General features: G+C 34.2%; 1 protein-coding gene across 1 annotated transcript; it reads right to left on the bottom strand.

Moving 5' to 3' along the window:
* Positions 1 to 299: 299 nt before the first annotated feature.
* On the bottom strand, positions 300 to 14,815 carry LOC130644221 (3'-5' exoribonuclease 1-like). Its single transcript, XM_057449737.1, has 5 exons — positions 14,394 to 14,815; positions 3,522 to 3,738; positions 3,357 to 3,440; positions 2,552 to 2,658; positions 300 to 1,258 (listed from the first exon to the last, which is right to left on the bottom strand). The coding sequence occupies exons 1-5, from the start codon at positions 14,585 to 14,587 to the stop codon at positions 985 to 987; spliced, it is 876 nt and encodes a 291-aa protein (XP_057305720.1). The 5' UTR covers positions 14,588 to 14,815; the 3' UTR covers positions 300 to 984.
* Positions 14,816 to 17,596: the final 2,781 nt, after the last annotated feature.

Here is a 17,596-nt window from a genome sequence, read left to right as displayed (position 1 = left end):
ACCCCTTCGAATGTTTGGCACAATAACACAACGAATTAGCAGGTTTTCATTAAATATTTTGGTAGCGCGCGGAAATTCTTAGAGCCCCCAGGGCTTCTTGTTAGTATTTTTTTTGCTTATCAGGGCTTTATGAAAAATTAAAAATTAAAAGATGAAAGCGGGAAAAACATGACATTTTTAGCCGGTGACCGTTTCAATTTGCTACACACAGCGAACAATCGCATATTCTCATATATAGCCAGATAAAAACCTATCCGCTACACTGCACTAAGACCATACACGACTATAAAATACAGAAATTAAATTGTTTTAACGTTTTTTAATATATATTTACATTATACATATAAAGGTCATTCATAGAAACAACCATTAATTAAACTATCTTAAAAACATTCCACTTAGCATAAACAATTACTGACATCTTAGGTGAAGCAGATATTAACATGTGTGACTTCCAATCTGCTGTTAGGAATAACAAAACTACCTTCAAGAGCTCTACATGTCAGTTCTTCATTCAGGATGGCCACAGCTTTACAATTTTTACATTTTCAGGAGAATTCAGGAGATTTAACCAACTTTTAGGTGAAAACACTGAAAAACTTATAAAGATTTTGCTAACATACGTACTATTGGTTATGTTTTTTTCAAATCGTGAAAATAATTTTTTTTAAGAAAATTGTTCATCCTTAAATAGATTATCTATTTAAGGATGAACAATTTTAGCAGACTTGAGGAGGAATAAATATATTGGGTACAACCTTCAGGTTATTTAGGAGATTTTAAGAGGGTCACTACTTGTTTAGGAGGTGTGGCCACCATTCAATTGGAGACAACATAACTTAAAAAGATGTTCAAAATTACGTCAAACATGGAACAGTGTTATGAGATTTAATGAGGCATTTCACAAAACAAAGCTGAGGTTTAAGAGATACGAATGTTATAACAAACGTTCTTAGTTTAAGAATATTTAGGCGCATGGCAATGTTACCTAAACGTCTCATTGATGCACATGTCTGCACCATCTTTTTTCAGTTGAATTAAAATACGAGCTATGTTGCGTGAGTCATCAATTCCACAATGAGGACGCCCTTCAAACTCCATTCCAAGATGCTGTAACATGAGTTCAACATTGACTTGTTTTATCTTGTAGTAATTGTAAAAATGTTTTCGTACGTTCACCCAGCGATGAAAATAATGCGGAATTTGAATGTTTAAGCGCTTGCATTGCTGTTTTAAAAAACGATCGATGTCCCACGGTCTAAAAATAAAAAAGGTAGTTACGTAATCACAACAAAAAGAGTATTCTAGAATCCTTAAGCATTACCAAGCACATGATACAAATGGTTTCTTGCTCAATAAAAGTATCGATAAAGATGCATAAGTTTTTTTTGGTTTCGATAGTGGTACGTTGTAATCATGTTTTATTTAAATGTTGTGATAGGTAGGAGACCGCGTCACAACATGTTGCAATCACATGCTTTGCGGTCGTCTTGTGGATAATCACCAATGTAACACGTGACTATTTTTAATGCATGACGGTGTAAAAAAAAACGGGGGAAAAGTGACTAATTTTAGTGACAGGTGACTAAATTTCACTCGACTAATAGTTTTCTTTGACTATCTAGAACTGCAACTATTTCGCCCAACGTAACGACTGATAATTGTCTCAAATATTTTGTTTTGAGAACTGAAAAAACTTACTTATAATGAGAAGTGTTCCAAAATAAAGCTAAAAGCTTCTGGTAACGATCCATAAGTTTATGTAAAAAATAAGAAATATATACTATATATATTGCATATTTTTCCCCTTTTTGAAAATCTCCTTTTTAGCACCACAAACCTCCTTGGTTACATAAAAGTTGTTACAAGGCCAGGCCAATCCTATCAGATTCTCACAATTATGAGGTTCCGATATAAGAGTTTGACTGCGCTTCGATCTGTTTCTAAACATTCTATAGATCTAAACGAGCGGTACCCTCCTTTAATTCTACGTACCATCAATCGTGGTTAAGAGGGTCGATATAGGATTCTGGATTATATAATTCAAAACTCGAGTCACATATTCTCTTTTGGGTTAGGTGTCTTCTTTTTTTTTGGATTTGTTTTCACTGAGTCTTCTGCTATTTGTCAAAATTCATAGCTCACTAGTTGTTGTAGAAATTACAATAACGATTATTCTTCACGAGAATATTAACAATAACCGGCAGTTAAATTTCAATACGCATTAAATCCTGTTATATATTTCATAAACAAGATTGACTTTTCCTGACAATTTACCTTAAAAGGGTACTATCCCTGTGCAATTGGACTTAAAAAAAGGTTTACAAATGTTTCAATGATGTAATACTATGATAAATACATAATAAATGTTAAAGGAAACTTAATTCATTCAATAACTCTTCCTGACCTTACATAAAAGACCTTTTCAGATTCACTTAGCTAGGGATTTTATTTTTTCCTCACTTTTTCAGACGCTACAAACCCTGCACAAAAAAACGAAAAAAAGTAGTATATTTAAGAATTAATATTCTTAATCAAAAAAATTACTTACCCATCCGTGCTAATACAGAATGTTTCCTTAGGTTTTATTTGTTGGTTCAACCATTCTTCAAATCTACGTAAAACAGTTTCAAACAATGGTGCGCTGTCAACTTGAACCTAAAAAAGGATAACCCAGCAATCGTACAGGGTAAAAGTATCATCAATTTTCACTAGCAGTGTTTGACAAAGAATGTTTTAGATACTGAGTGAAGATTGCGTACAGGAAAACATAGAATTAAACTAAATTTTCCCTATTCATAGAAACTCTCTGATCTTCTTTGTTTTGTCTTGATAAAACTGCTATCAAGAAGCAGTCTTAAAAGAGGCTGTGAAACTGCTCTTCTTCTCGCAAGTTCTGAATAAACTTGTGTAATAACCAGACCACTCAGAAGGTCGAGGTAAAAAAAATTATGCGCTCGACGAAAGAAAAAAAAGCAACAGCTCGTTTTGCAACTGTAAAAATTTTATTCTTTTAACACAGCGAAGGAAAGCAAATTTCCCTGACTTTTATTTACAGATTTCTTCCTGATTTCTCTGGGTTTCCCATATTATAGAAATAGGTTTCCAATGTTTTTCTATGAAAAACCTGTCAAAGTGGGTCGTTGGGTTAACCTAGGTGGAAATATATTTTCCACGTATTAGAGAAATTTGCAAAATGAAAACTCAACAACAGCCAAACAAGATAGTTTAAACATATACACGTCAGCTGTTTCGAGGTAAGAACCCATTTCTATGGTATAAATTATTTTTCCGTGTGTACTGGACACTGTGATATTAAAAAGCCATAAACAGAACAGTTATTGTACTGAGTATACCTGTGTAATCCCAGTCAATTTTTTGCAGAATTCGGAAAGAGTTGGATGGACAACTGGTCTACAATATGATGCAAATTCAGCTACCTAGATAAAAATAAATTGCAAAATATTTATTTGCAAAAGTAAATATAGAAACCAAGTAATCTAGAAAGAAACATCACATACAACTTCGTATGTGTCAGCATTGATAAGAACTGCAGGAAACTCGATAATTTCATGTTCATAGCCAGGCGGATTTTGCTCTTCACATGTCGCTTCGAAATCAATCACGATATAGTAGTCTACGTAATGCGGTGCTGCAGTGTCATCCACACTGTCTCTTTTCAAGTTGTCTTTTCTCACGTAAGCTTTCAGACGTTTTTGTAGAATTTCTTTAGATCCTCTGCAAAAAAACATTTTTTACAATAGCATCTAACACACACGGTAACAACTAACTTTTATACTTCAACAAGTAACAAGCAAAAAAAAAACATTTTTGTGATTTTACTCCAAAATTGAAAAATTAAATTCTGTAAAAGTATAAATGATACTGTAATAGCAAATGGCATAACACATTGGTAAAATAAAAACTAGAATTTCTTTCGTCATGAGACTTGATAGTACCTGGGGCAAAGCCCAGAGGCAGACCGAGAAAGACTTGGCAGGAGGTTATAAGGACAGACTTAATACAGCGAAAGTTGAGTTTAGATCTAACACAGTCTAGATCAGATTGGAAGAGGGTCATTAATATACCCCGTCCAACCCATGCTAGCATGGAAAACGGATGTTAAGCCGAGAATGATGATGATGATGATGATAATTGATATAATTATTGATATAATAGTATCAAAGTATAAAATAATCCAATAGTATCAAACAAAAACAAAATTAGTGTTTATTATGATATGCCCTATACGTTTAATTTAGACGATGCTTATTGCTGTTCCCATTGGGTTGTAGCTGAAGTGAGCTAAATTATGTAAACACTTCTTAGATTCAATATAGGTGCATAGTGCTTTGTTTACCTTCATTGGGTATTGCCTTAACTGGGTGTTCAGTCAATTTATTGAAACAAAATTAGGGTCACTAAGGCTCATTGACTGAGTAATTTTAATGATTTTTTTTTCATGATTTTTCAGGGTCTTAAAACTTTTTACTCTTGATCATATTAAAGGTCTTAAATCCCAAAAGACATTGATTCTTGGTAGACTTGTAGACTGTGTATGACTACATAAAAAATGACGTCGTATCTGCAAAGTTTCTTTTAACAATAAAGATAAAAGTGTTTTTGAAGAAATAATGACACTATACGTCATTAAACTTGGTACATAATAACATAATAAATTTTGCATATAAAAAAATGTTTTAGGTAAGGAAAATAGTATAATGACGTCATACCGCTGTATTTATATTTCCTTCAAATTTGGTCTGTAATTTATTCATGTATGTAATAAGCAAACCCTTTGGCAACCACCTGGCGACCAACATACATGCAATAAATATTTATATAACAGATACAATATCTTACAAAACTCGTGCTTTTCAAAATTCACAAAAAATTACTCCTACCCTGAAAAGTTTGGAAAAGTCCCAAAATTTTAGCACTCAATCATATGCCAAACAAACTTTATGCTTAGTCACAAAGACACTGGAAATTTGTCCCCTCTTCAGGTTCAATATTCTATATAAAATTCTTTACCTGACTATAATGAAACTGCCACCATAACCAAAGTAATTTATTTAAAAAATATCTTACTGAAACCAGGCATAAAATAGGTCCTTTGTACACCTCAAAAGTACAAATAGTTGATTCCAATAGGTTTGGCAAACAGGCCATTACAAAATTTTCAAGGCTGTTGAAAAGTGTAATCTTAATTGCCGGGTTCTTTTCAGGGTGCCTAGTGGTGAAAGCAATTGACATACTTCCTACACAATAGTTTAGGATAGTGTTTTGATATCAAGACATCCAAAACCGAAGCATGCAAATGAAAGTTGCGCAAACGTTCGTTTGAAGTAATAGCGTCATGGTTTCACATATGTACGATGTTTATTCACGCGCACACCTCCTACCACACTATAATTGCTATTGACATGCACAACATCTCTCACCACGTTTGTTTGGAAAGTATGATTGCTAGGATTTAAAAAATAATGATTTTATGAACGTTAGCTTTGAAAACATTATTTTAAGCTCTGGTATAGTTGTCTTTTGGAGAAAAATCTAATACTGAAATATTAAAAATATTTTGACAATAACGGAATACTAAATGATTTTTATCACCTTTGTCATCATAAGCCGCCATTCAACTTTATGTAATTTAATTTACACATTTTTGTTCCACAAGTAGTTACAAAGTTTAATTAAAGACTCCACTTACAACATTATCACATGGGTTGAAATTCGCGACTGCGAATATAACTGGAACTTATACTATGTTTGTTCCCAAGCAACCTTTGTGCAGTGCACAGAGCGAAAGGAATTTTGATAATTACCCTACTATATGAATATAATGGATATATATAAATATAATAATAATATAATATAATATAATTTATTAACGCGAATTAAATTTTTTATTTTAATTTTTTAATTTTGTGGTTGTGGGAATTTCTCATCCATTATTAATGTCCTAGCGTTTATATAGATTTTTAAAGCCACCAAAGCAAATATATATATTGATTTTTTATGAAGAATTAGGATACAAGGATAGGTACAAGAGAAACTAAAAGTATTATTTATAACATTTGAATGTTCTTTATTATCAGCTGCTTCTGTTCAAAATTCCATTGTCATTATCTTCATTTTCTTTAATCCCTAGTTCCTCTAAAATATTTTTCGAGTCATCAACATTTTCTTTATTTGCTGACAGTAAAAATTTGTGTTAATTAAATACTTTTTGAATATTCAAATTTTGTTGATTCACATTAATAGCCACACATTTTTGCATCTATATGCGCGATTCGCGCTAATTTGTGATCACATTAATTTGCTTTGCGTTATTTGGTTACCGCGTTATATTTGTGTAATAAGGTAAGTTTTTTTAACGTTGCTCACGTTTTTAAAATTATTAAAGCTAGCAGTCCTGATCAATCTTCATGCAGGTTTTGGTGTGTGAAGGGCGTCATGCCAGGACATTTACTCCTGTTTAAACCTGAGTGTTTTCTCCTTGATATAAGCTATGGCGTGCTGGTGTAAATTCACCAGCAAAAATCTCTCTGAGGCTTTTGCTTTCTGATTTTTACATCCATTATTAAAATGAACTAGAATAACAGCCGCCAGCGTCCCTTGCGTGTAAAACTGATTTCTGGGTCCTTCCTGGTGTAGCCAACTGATGTAAAGTGAAAATTATACGGCATGACGATCCAGGACATACATTCAGGTGAGTGATCTGCAAACTCTCTCTTTTACAATTTCTGTGAAACAAGCCGGTGTTTTTTTTATTTGATTTATGCCTTGAAGAGTGTTGAAGTGACGGAGTCGATATCAGATTTTAACAACTGAAGTTAATTGAAGATTTGGAGCGAGATGTAAAGCATTATATTTCAACATTAATTGGAGAAGTATCAGATTTGGATGCAAGAGTTGGGAAGAAAAAGTTGGACTGAATCTCACAGACACTACTGAGTGCTCACTTGGAAAAATTTCCTACAAAGTCTGTTTATAAATGTTTAAGGGGAGAAATTTTATTTGCTTGCTTGTGTATTTCTTAATATAAGTTTTAAATACAGAAATGTTACTAGCTGTCTACCTACTCACTTGATAAGTTCAAATACCAGCAAGTAAAATTCTCAGCATAATTTTTATAAACATTGTGTTTTGCTTTTATCTTTTATCTTCAATAAATGCCTCTAATCAATAATATATATAGACTTTTATTTAAACATTTGTTTTTGCAGAGGACTTTTTGCATCAATATTTTCTTATAATGTTGCTGATGAATGTACAGGAAATAAAAACTTAGATAGGAAGTCATGTGTCATCAAGTAAGCCATTTATAATCCTAATAATACAAGATTCTGCTCTTTAATGGATATGCTTGCTCTTGCAACAGTTATTGGGAAATATATTAAAACCGTATGATATAGATGACCTCCATGGAAATTTTAATAATGGGTTGATTACACCAAGAACAAATACAGAATATATGTGTTAACTTCAATTTATTTACTGAGATAGATAAAAACCCCAGTCATACAACACAATTAAAAACTAATCTAAAATATAACAGTAGTAAACATAGTAAACAATCTTAAACATTCTCCCATCTTTTAAGAGAGATAGCATTCTGCAATAACTGTCTTCTGAACAAAATGAAATGTTAAAAAATAAAAGAATGTAGTTTTGTTTGTTTTCTTTTTTGATTCGTTCAACAACAAGAATTATTGTCCCTGACATATCGTCTTCCTAGGGGCTACAACAACTTGCTCATAATGTAATCAATCAAACGTAATCTTCCCATTCGTTAAAACATTCATCAACCGCTGCAAGGATGCTCCTCGCTTGGTCATTCCATCTGACAATTGTAATGATGCAGGTACCCATCGAACAGAAACTTTTCCTTCATTGACCATTTGTTGAATAGCTGCTATATCGATTCTAAGACGTTTTTCTGACACCAGAGTAGTAGCATGAATATTTTCATACAAAGATTTATTATCAATATAAGCTGTTATGGGAATACAATTCTCATTTGTTCTCTGTGAAAACAAAATCTGTGACATTAAACAGCCTATGTAGTATGCATTATCAATACCATTAACTAAGGATAAGGCTTCAGCAGCAATGGTACTCTTAACAACCCTCTTGATCTTCTTTGAACACCAAGAAATTGGGAAACATTTCCCATCCTCCGCAACGACAATCACTATACTACCGCCAGCACTGGAGACGCCATCTGGTAAGTTTGCATATGACGCATCTGAAAAGACTACCAACTTCCACAATTCATACTTTGGCATATTTGGAAAGATTAAGCACACATTGTTAGTGGCTTTCATTTTCTTTATAACCTTGTTAGCCACCAAAAGATGCTCTACTCTTGCGTTTTTAATGGAAACACTTAATTCCAGCACATCGAAAGCCAAATCTGGGCGAGTTTGAGTAGCTATCCAGTTCAATTGTCCTATTGCAGATCTAAGTTCATGTAATTCGTCATCATTGAGTTCATCACGCTTTCTAGTGGATCGTTTGTTTGAAATCTGTATTTCCTGAATGCATTCAACATACTGCTTTTGATCCATAGTTATATTTCCACCATCTTGAGAAATGTTTATCCCAATGTATTTAAAGTTGGTCTCTTCTATCTTACCAACCTTATAGGTCTTAATCAACTGTGACATAATAGATGCTTCAAAAATTTTATTTCCTGCAAGTACAAAATCATCTACATGCATTATAAAGATGCCACACAGATTGTTATCTGTATCTTTCCAGTAGAAAAGTGCTTTATCTACTGTGGACTGCTCTGCCTTCAGCTTTAATAAGGTCTGACGTACACTGAAATACCAATTTCTTGGAGCATCGTTTAAGCCATAAACGACTTTAACAAGCTTCCATGTGAATCCATCTGGAACATTTGCTTCTTTGGGTGGTGTAACATAAACATCACGATCAATAGTGTGACCTTGCAGAAATGCAGACTTTACATCTAATGCCACACAATTCCAATTCTTGCAGGCTGCTATTCCAAAAAACATACGAAGAGTGTCTTTAGCTGCGGTTGGTGAGTCACGTTGCAGTTTGTGCTCTTCCTCAAATCCTCTAACAACAAGACGTGCCTTAACAACTTTAGAGGAATCCACTTCTTTTTCAGTGATAATCCATCTTGTTGATATCTTACTTTGTTTATCATCCGGAACCTGTCGAACAACATCAAACAATTTCCAGTTGTCTAATTCCTTCTGTTTTGCTTTAACTGCCTCTACAGTATCATGTACGTGTTCTGGAAGAATAACTACATTGACACTTTCAACTTTTTTCCAATCTTCAACATCCTTAAAATCTAGGCACATTTCATCATTTGTACCTTCTTTCCTTATGTTGTACCAACTACTGTACTTCCCTGTAGCTTTTCCACCTCTACTTATCACTTTTGCTGAAAACCATTCTGGTACATCTTTCATTTTCACTTCAACATGGTCGTTAACTTTGGGAAAATCATGCTCTTTTCGAACAGACACCTGTTGTTCTCCTTCCAAATTCATTTCTGCTTCTGGTACATCTGAAACATTTTCCTCATGTTCACTTCTGTTACGTTGTTCTTGTTGCACAGGTGTAGCATTTGACTCTTCAACCTCTAAATCAATCACTACTTCTGATTGATGATCACCTACATCTTTGTTCTCTTTAAGATCTGTATTGTCAAGTTTGTTCTGATTAGAGCCAGAAAATTCTTGACCCACTTTAACTAATCGACAAGGTGGGACTCTGACATACACACTGCCTTGCCGAACAAAAACAACCTTTCCGTCTTGACCAATAACTTTAGCAGGACCCCTCCACTTTGGTGAATCATCACGTTTATAGTAGACTTTCTCTCCAGTGTAATACTGTGTGTTAGTACTTCGAATCTGATGACGCAAAGCTCTTCTAACTCTTTCTGAAGCTTCAGCTTCAATAAATGCTTTACGTGCATTATGAAGGGCATTAATATGCTTCGCAAACACATGTGATACGGTTACACCCTCTAAAGCTGGTGGATTTGCATTTAACACTGATGGCAAATTCGGATTCCGTCCGAAAACTAATTGATAGGAACTATAACCAGAATTCATATGCAAGGAATTCTTGGCATTAAGTGCCCAGACCAAACCAACTTCCAACGATAATTTTGGGTTTTCATCAAGAATCTTTCTCAAACAATCATCTACAATTGCATGGTTCCTTTCACACAATCCATTTTGCCATGGACTACAAGCTGCTGTGTTTAAAACTTCAATATTTAGGTTATCACACATATCCCGGTACTCTTCATTAGCAAATTCTCCTCCATTGTCTGCTAATAAGCGTCCAGGAACACCAAATCCATTGCCAATCCACAACTGCATGGTTTTGTCAATAATAACAGAAGGTAATTTGCTTCGAATTACTGTAGCTAAAGTGAATCGAGTAGCTGCATCAATGAGGTAAAATAACCATATTTTACTTTTTACCCATTCTTTAAGATCCATTACAACACACTGATTGAAATCAGTAGCTAATGGCAGTGAGACCACTGGTCTAGGTGGTGTCCGTTTAAACTTCTTGCATGTTTCACAGTCCTGTTCAATTTGATCCAGGATTCTCTTACAGTCTTCATCATATAGTTTTGCATCAACCAACAAACTTGCTAACCGTTTTGAAGTGGGATGTCCAAATTGCTTGTGCAATTTTACAACTTTCTTTTCTTTTTCTTTAAACGACTCATTTATCAATATTGAGTTGGATAAACAGACTTCATCCTCTTTCAAGGGTACGCAATAATGGCCTGATGTTGTATTCTGCAAATCAACTAATGTACCAAATATTTCAGCAGTGTCGTTTACCAGATCTAATTTCATGTCCGCTTTCTTCATAGCCGTTTTACTAAGAAGAAGAGGTATATCACATTCAACTATGTCTGTCACAATTTCACATTCCTTCCCAGCCATATTACATGGTATTTTAACTTTGCCATTGGATTTTAATCTTTCCCCACCACCGAATCGAAAAACAGTGTCACTGGGAGATCGTTGTATTTTACACTTTTGCTCTGTTGTTAGTGAATCCAAATAACACTTAAGCCAATCTTCTCCAGTAACAGTTGCTGAACAAGCACTATCTAGTACAGCACAGTTAAGAGCTTCTGACAATAAAACACTTTTATCTTCAATTACTGCGCCCGTAAAAAGAACTGCTTTTTCCACCATATCTTTTTCATCGCTTGCTTGGAACACTGGCTTGTCAAAGGTTTTATTCCCATGAGGACAAAACCGTGCAAAGTGCATAACTGACTGACAAATGTGACATCTAAGTGGTTCACCCTTTTCATCAAGTGGATTATTTCTTTTACGTAATGGTCGTTGATTGTTTCGTTCATAATTATTTCTGTTACCATATCTGAAACGTTCATTTCGAGGTCTAACTGAATTTCCATGAGTTCCAGTAATAAATACAGGTTCAGTTTTCGTAATAGATGGTTCAACTTTTATGCTTTCATTGCTATTAGTAGGTAATGATTGTTCTCCGAAAAACTTTTTTAATGCACTTTTCATTTGTTTAAACATAGTATTTACTTCTTCATAGTTTACACCAGTAAGTACAAGCTGTCTGTCCGAATGTTTTAAACAAGCTCCATCAAGTAATTTGAATGCTAAAACACTTTCTGGTAATGCCATATCAAATTTCTTTGTTTTATTGTACAACTTTTCAAATTCTATTATATACGACTCCATAGTTTCATCACTTTTTCTTTTATAACGATCAAAGTTTGTGTAATGTTCATACATATCAGTTAATTCATCTTTCTTAAACAAGTTGTCCATAAACGCTATCAAAGTGTCTATTCCATCTTCTTTATTCAAATCAGCAATACTAATCTCACTGAACACTTTATCTCTTACTTGTGTTGAATCTTCTTCTGGTAAAGATAAGGCCACTGCGATGCCTTGCTTCTGCTTCTCTAAATCTGTTAATAATGTCCATGCTTTCAATTCATTAACATAGCGATTATATGGCTTCTTGTCATTAAAGACTGGGGGTATCTTGTAATTGTGACTCATCCTCTGCTACCACTGTTAACTTCAATTTATTTACTGAGATAGATAAAACCCCCAGTCATACAACACAATTAAAAACTAATCTAAAATATAACAGTAGTAAACATAGTAAACAATCTTAAACAATATGCGCTAATGTATCACCATTATGTGGTCAAGAATGGGTGAGGTGAAAAAAATGCCATCTGGGTTATTTGAGCCAAATCAATGAATTTAAATGGCAGAGGTTTAAGAAGTAAGAAGTAATTTTTTGCTTGTGTTTTTAAAAGAGAAAGTTCTATACATTGAAAGTAAACATTCAGCTTTATTTCTTAGAAATAATTAATAATGCATTAGCTGCACATATTTTTATGTTGATATAATCTTGAAGAGTGTTAAAGAAGCCAAGGGAAAGTACAGGCCCCGTCGTAAAGTCTGGAAGCTGAAGGAAGAGATTGTAGCAAGACAATTTAGTGCAAAAGTTCAGCAGTTAGCCCACAATGGTCAGTGTGATAGTGACAATGTTGAAAGTACTTGGGCTACTTTGAAGAATTGCCATCTAGAAGCTTCTGATGACACCTGTGGGTGGACGAAAGGACCAGCTAGACATAGACACACCTGGTGGTGGAATAATGACGTTGACCAGTGTATAAAGGAAAAGAGGAAACTTTGGAAAGAGTGGAAGTCAGGTGGTAGTAAAAATATTTATTTAGAAGCTAAACATCATGCTCGTACAGCAGTGTATAAGGCAAAATCAGAAGCAGAGAGAAACAGATTTGCAAATGTGTTAAGAAGAGAAGACCAGTGCAATGCGCTATTCAAGATACCAAAGCAAATGAAAAAGACTAATCAAGATGTTGTAGGTGAGAAGTGTATACGTAATGATGAAGGTGTTTTGGCTAGCACAGAGGAGGAGAAAAGGGTAGCTTGGAAGAATTATTATCAGAGGTTGCTTAACACTGAGTTTGATTGGGTTGAGGATAATTTGTCTGATGATGATGTTGTAGAAGGGCCAGCTATGCTGATCAATACAGAATGGGTAGTAGCAACTATTAGGAAATTGAAGATTGGCAAGGCTGCAGGAGTATTAGGTATTGTTGCAGAGATGGTAAAAGCATCTGGATATATTGGAGTTGAGCTTATTACAAGTCTTGCTAATCAGATTATAAAGGATGGTGCTATTCGGAGTGAGTGGCAGTTTGAAGTTGGTTGATCAAGTAATGAAAGTTATTGAAAGAGTGATTGATAAGTTACTTAGAGAAAGACTTGGCAGGAGGTTATAAGGACAGACTTGATACAGAGAAAGTTGAGTTTAGATCTAACACAATCCAGATCAGATTGGAAGAGGGTCATCAATATACCCCGTCCAACCCATGCTAGCATGGAAAACGGACGGTAAACCGAGAATGATGATGATGATAATGACCCAAATATCTTCAAGATTTTACATATTCTTGCTGTAGTGTCAGTAACGACATGTTCCTGTAAGAGATCTATACCAACGCTACGACAAGTAAAGACATATTCAAGACACATGTATGTTTTTATAATAAAATGTTGCGTATTAAGGAGAATGTGACATTTTTAATCTTATTGTGTATTTTACTAATTAATTTATTGAGTTATCTGTTTTAATTGTGAAACACCATATTAAGTACATTTAATTATAATTTTGAAACTTTTCTTTAAGATCGATTTAATGGCTTAGTATTGCTAAATATCCACAACGAGATGAAAAGAAATTTAGATGACGTAATCGATATGCTGGCAAAAAAATATTCAAAAAAATTTAAAATGTTAGATATCCTGAACGACGATTAAAAGTATTAAAAAAAGGAATAAATCTTGTATATTATTATCTGCTGTTCCGTAAAAGTAATAAGGCATGACACCAAAATTTTCAAAGATAACATTTTAATTACTGAAGTTGTACAAAAAACATGCAAAAATATAATCTTTGTCAGCTAAAAAACTAAAAAACCCACCTTACACCTACTTATCAAAGATGAGTCTGAGAGATGATTCTAAGCTTTTTTAGCTGTTTAAGGGCGTTGGGGGCTTACAACGCCCCCCAAACCCCCAGTTGTACCACCAGTCAAAAAAAATCCTAGATCCACTCTTAGAATATAAAAGTATACATGGATTTTTTTTTCAAATAATCAACTGAAGTGCTTTTTTACAAGCATTTTCAGTTTTAAAATGTAAATCCAGCGATTGACGATGAAAAAAGATTAACTATGAATGACTTATTCCTCTGGCTTCCCCCTTCTCCATATACTCCTGACTTCCACATTTCACTATATTTCCCTGACACATTTTACTAATATGAACAAATATTTTTACCTTGTTGACAAATTTAGGTAGGATAAGGCGTCTTCTAAGTTTTTCAAAGTCATTCGATTGATCCGCCCATTTGCAGCTGATATTTTCTTGTACACAGGGTGACTAAATTCTCTTTCTACCTTTTTTCCATCACTTAAATCATTGAGATGAGATGGGCTTCCAAATGCTTCTGCACTGTGCTCATCATAACTCATTATCCAAAATAATTAAAAAACCAACATCATGAACAGTTTCTTGTTACTGCAGGTTATAATCTAATCATGTTAAAAAAATAATGATTTTAAATATGCATGTCCAGGACTATAAATGGACCAAAATTTTTTGGGCATGCAAGCGCACACTTAAATTATTTTGCATGTTTGTAGGTGTACACGTGTTTATCACACATAACTTCTACTTTGAATTTAGCCATTTGTTGTTTATGGTTTTACTCTGAAATATATACTGTAATTTATTTTTGAAGAATATTTTGCAGGTATTTTCTTTTTTAAAATTTGACCCAAACCACAAGGGTGGTGACAAGCAAGTGCAGGCAACTTTTTGAATGTAATTCATGATTTTCTGCTGAATTTGCCTGAATTATTCCTGAGAATGCACAACAGTGCTTTCAATTCTGTTAACCTGGCCACAAAAAAGTAAACAGAGTTGGGTGACTTCATTAACTATATTTATGAATAAAATTGTATTAAACATAATTTTAGTACTCTACTGTATGCAAAAAAAGTTTTCTGTGGCACTGTTTGCAGTATGTTTTCCATTAAGTTTCAAGTCAAAATTATGTGTATACAGGTCCTTTAGGATACTGTTACCACGTATATTGTTACCACTCTAACCATAGAAAGGTATGTTTGGCTCACACAGTTCTTGTTGATAGACCCAGTCATGTTGACATAAATTCTGTGTACTCTGACTTATATTTCCCCATAGATTTCCTAAACAAAATTAGTGCTCTAGCACTAAAGCTCACAGGTCACAAAAAAATACAAATTTTCGTCGAAAAAAGTAGCTACTAATGAACAAGCCAATGGTAATTGATCTACAGTGTTCCTAGGCCACTTTTGTTGTTTACTTCGCTACAGAGTGCCGAAATTTTTTCAAACCGACTTTACTTTTCTAATTAGAACCCTGCATGTGTTTATTGACCATATGTTTTCGGAGATATAAGGGTTTCAAAATTTTGTTGAGGTAAACAAAAATTTGCTGAAACACAAAAAATTTTTTTTAGAAATTTGCATACATGTTGTTTTCTCTTGAGATCTTGAAACTTTGATCAAAAAATGTATAGGATTATGTATCTGTGACAAACAGTTACAGAGATATTGTGGTTTAAAGGTTTTTTGATGATGTCATAAACTCGTCCATTCCGAAACGGATTTGAGTACTTGTTTGGAAAACTTACCCAATTTGGTCCCAGGTGTAGTCCCTGCCTAGTAACCCATGCAGTAAAAAATGACTGAGGTCACCACCTCGTTTCCAAGTTATTTAGCCTTAAAGTTTTAAGTGCATTGTAATGGCTTCATTAATTTAATATAAGTCATTGACATTAAATTAGTGACATTGCAGCGTTTAACAGAGGTCATTTGAGACATGACTTTTTTGGCGGCATCCAAGTAAAATGAAGATATCTACTTTGCCTGTTACAGACACAGACACACACACACAGTCTATTATATAGATCAGTTAAACTTAAATTTAGAAATTTCTTTAAATGCTAACACTAATTTTCAAACTAATTTTGTAAGTGGAGGGATAGAACATTAGAAAAGATCCTTAGTTAGAACTGGTCTAAGTAGCTCACTCTCCATTGTCTCAGATTGTGATGTAAGCTTCTTATTGGAAATAATAGACCATCTATATACTATCTACATATCGACATGATTCAAATCACAAGACAAAGAAGCGTATAACGTGGTTGTCCTTGTTCTGCCCAGATTGCGAAAACGGCCTGTTTACAACCGGGACAGCCGGATTATGTACACATGATCCGATTATGTTTTTTTTGCACTGGTTATGTAGTGGTGACCGGATTATGAACGCTGATATAATGGCTGGCCAGGCAGGCTGTGATTGGCATTTTCTTCGAACTTTTGTGAATTAAACATTCTCTGGAAGATAGAACATCCCTAAAAACTAGAGATGGCGGAAGAAAAAAGTCTCGACGTAATTCTTAGTTTAAAACTAATCTTGTAGTAAATACATTTCAGCATAATATACTTTGAAGTAACTAAATTTCACGGAACCTAAATTATTCTTTTTGCGGGAATTAAGTTTGGTGAAAAGTTATTAAACTTGCGAATCCCAAAATTTAGTATTTGCCGCGAAATTTCGTTTCATTTGAGAGCAACAACAACTTTGCCACCAGGGCTATTCGCTTTCAGAAGTGATGACGAATGATATAAAAGCGGTCGGCCCCGATTATATTTGTTCTATAAGTCTGGAATAATATTTGACTGTCATACATAAGCCGGCCTTCCCCGATTATGTTCGTTCTATAATAAATCAGAAATAATATTACACTGTCGTATATAAACTGGCCTGCCCTGATTATATGTCCCTTTTATAAGTGCCAAATAATATTTTTTGAGTAATAAGCCGGCCTGTCCTGATTATGTTGCCCTGATTATGTATTTTCTGCCCTGTTCTTAACCGGTGCAAGCTGCCATACTTAATCAGGCCAATGTTCATTATCCGGGCAGAACATCCTCTCTGCACTCCAGTCGGTCCTGTTAAAGTTTTGCGGACCCGAAATATTGCTGTATCAGCAAAATTTTTAAAATAGTTGATGTAAAGTTTCCTCCACGTCCACAAAAGCATTTCTTTTTTATTTCGCAGCAGAGAGGACAACGAATTTGAAATATTGACTGTTCCTCCTAAGAATTGTGCTAATGATTGATTATTGCTTTCTATTAAAATCAAAACAAACGAAAATATACATGCTCATTTCGCCGGCAAACTCGCCTTCCTTCGTTCTTTGCATCGGTAAATTGTATAGAACATTTAACTTTCTTAATATTTCGCGAGCTAGCGGTTAAAAATACCGTATTTCCTCTTTTTAGCCCCCCTCTAATAAGCCCCCCTCCAGAGACTCAAAAAATTATTTACCCCCTCCCTTTAGCCCCCCCCCCCCCCAAAAAAAAAAAAAAATAAAAAATAAAAAAAATGGAAAAGTAAAAATAAAGTAAAAAGGTAAAAGTAGTCAAAGA

This window comes from Hydractinia symbiolongicarpus, chromosome 5 (assembly GCF_029227915.1).
Source record: "Hydractinia symbiolongicarpus strain clone_291-10 chromosome 5, HSymV2.1, whole genome shotgun sequence".
NCBI classification, from domain to species: Eukaryota; Metazoa; Cnidaria; class Hydrozoa; order Anthoathecata; family Hydractiniidae; genus Hydractinia; species Hydractinia symbiolongicarpus.
Note: the sequence above shows the minus strand (reverse complement) of the source record. Positions and strands in the feature narration are given on the sequence as shown.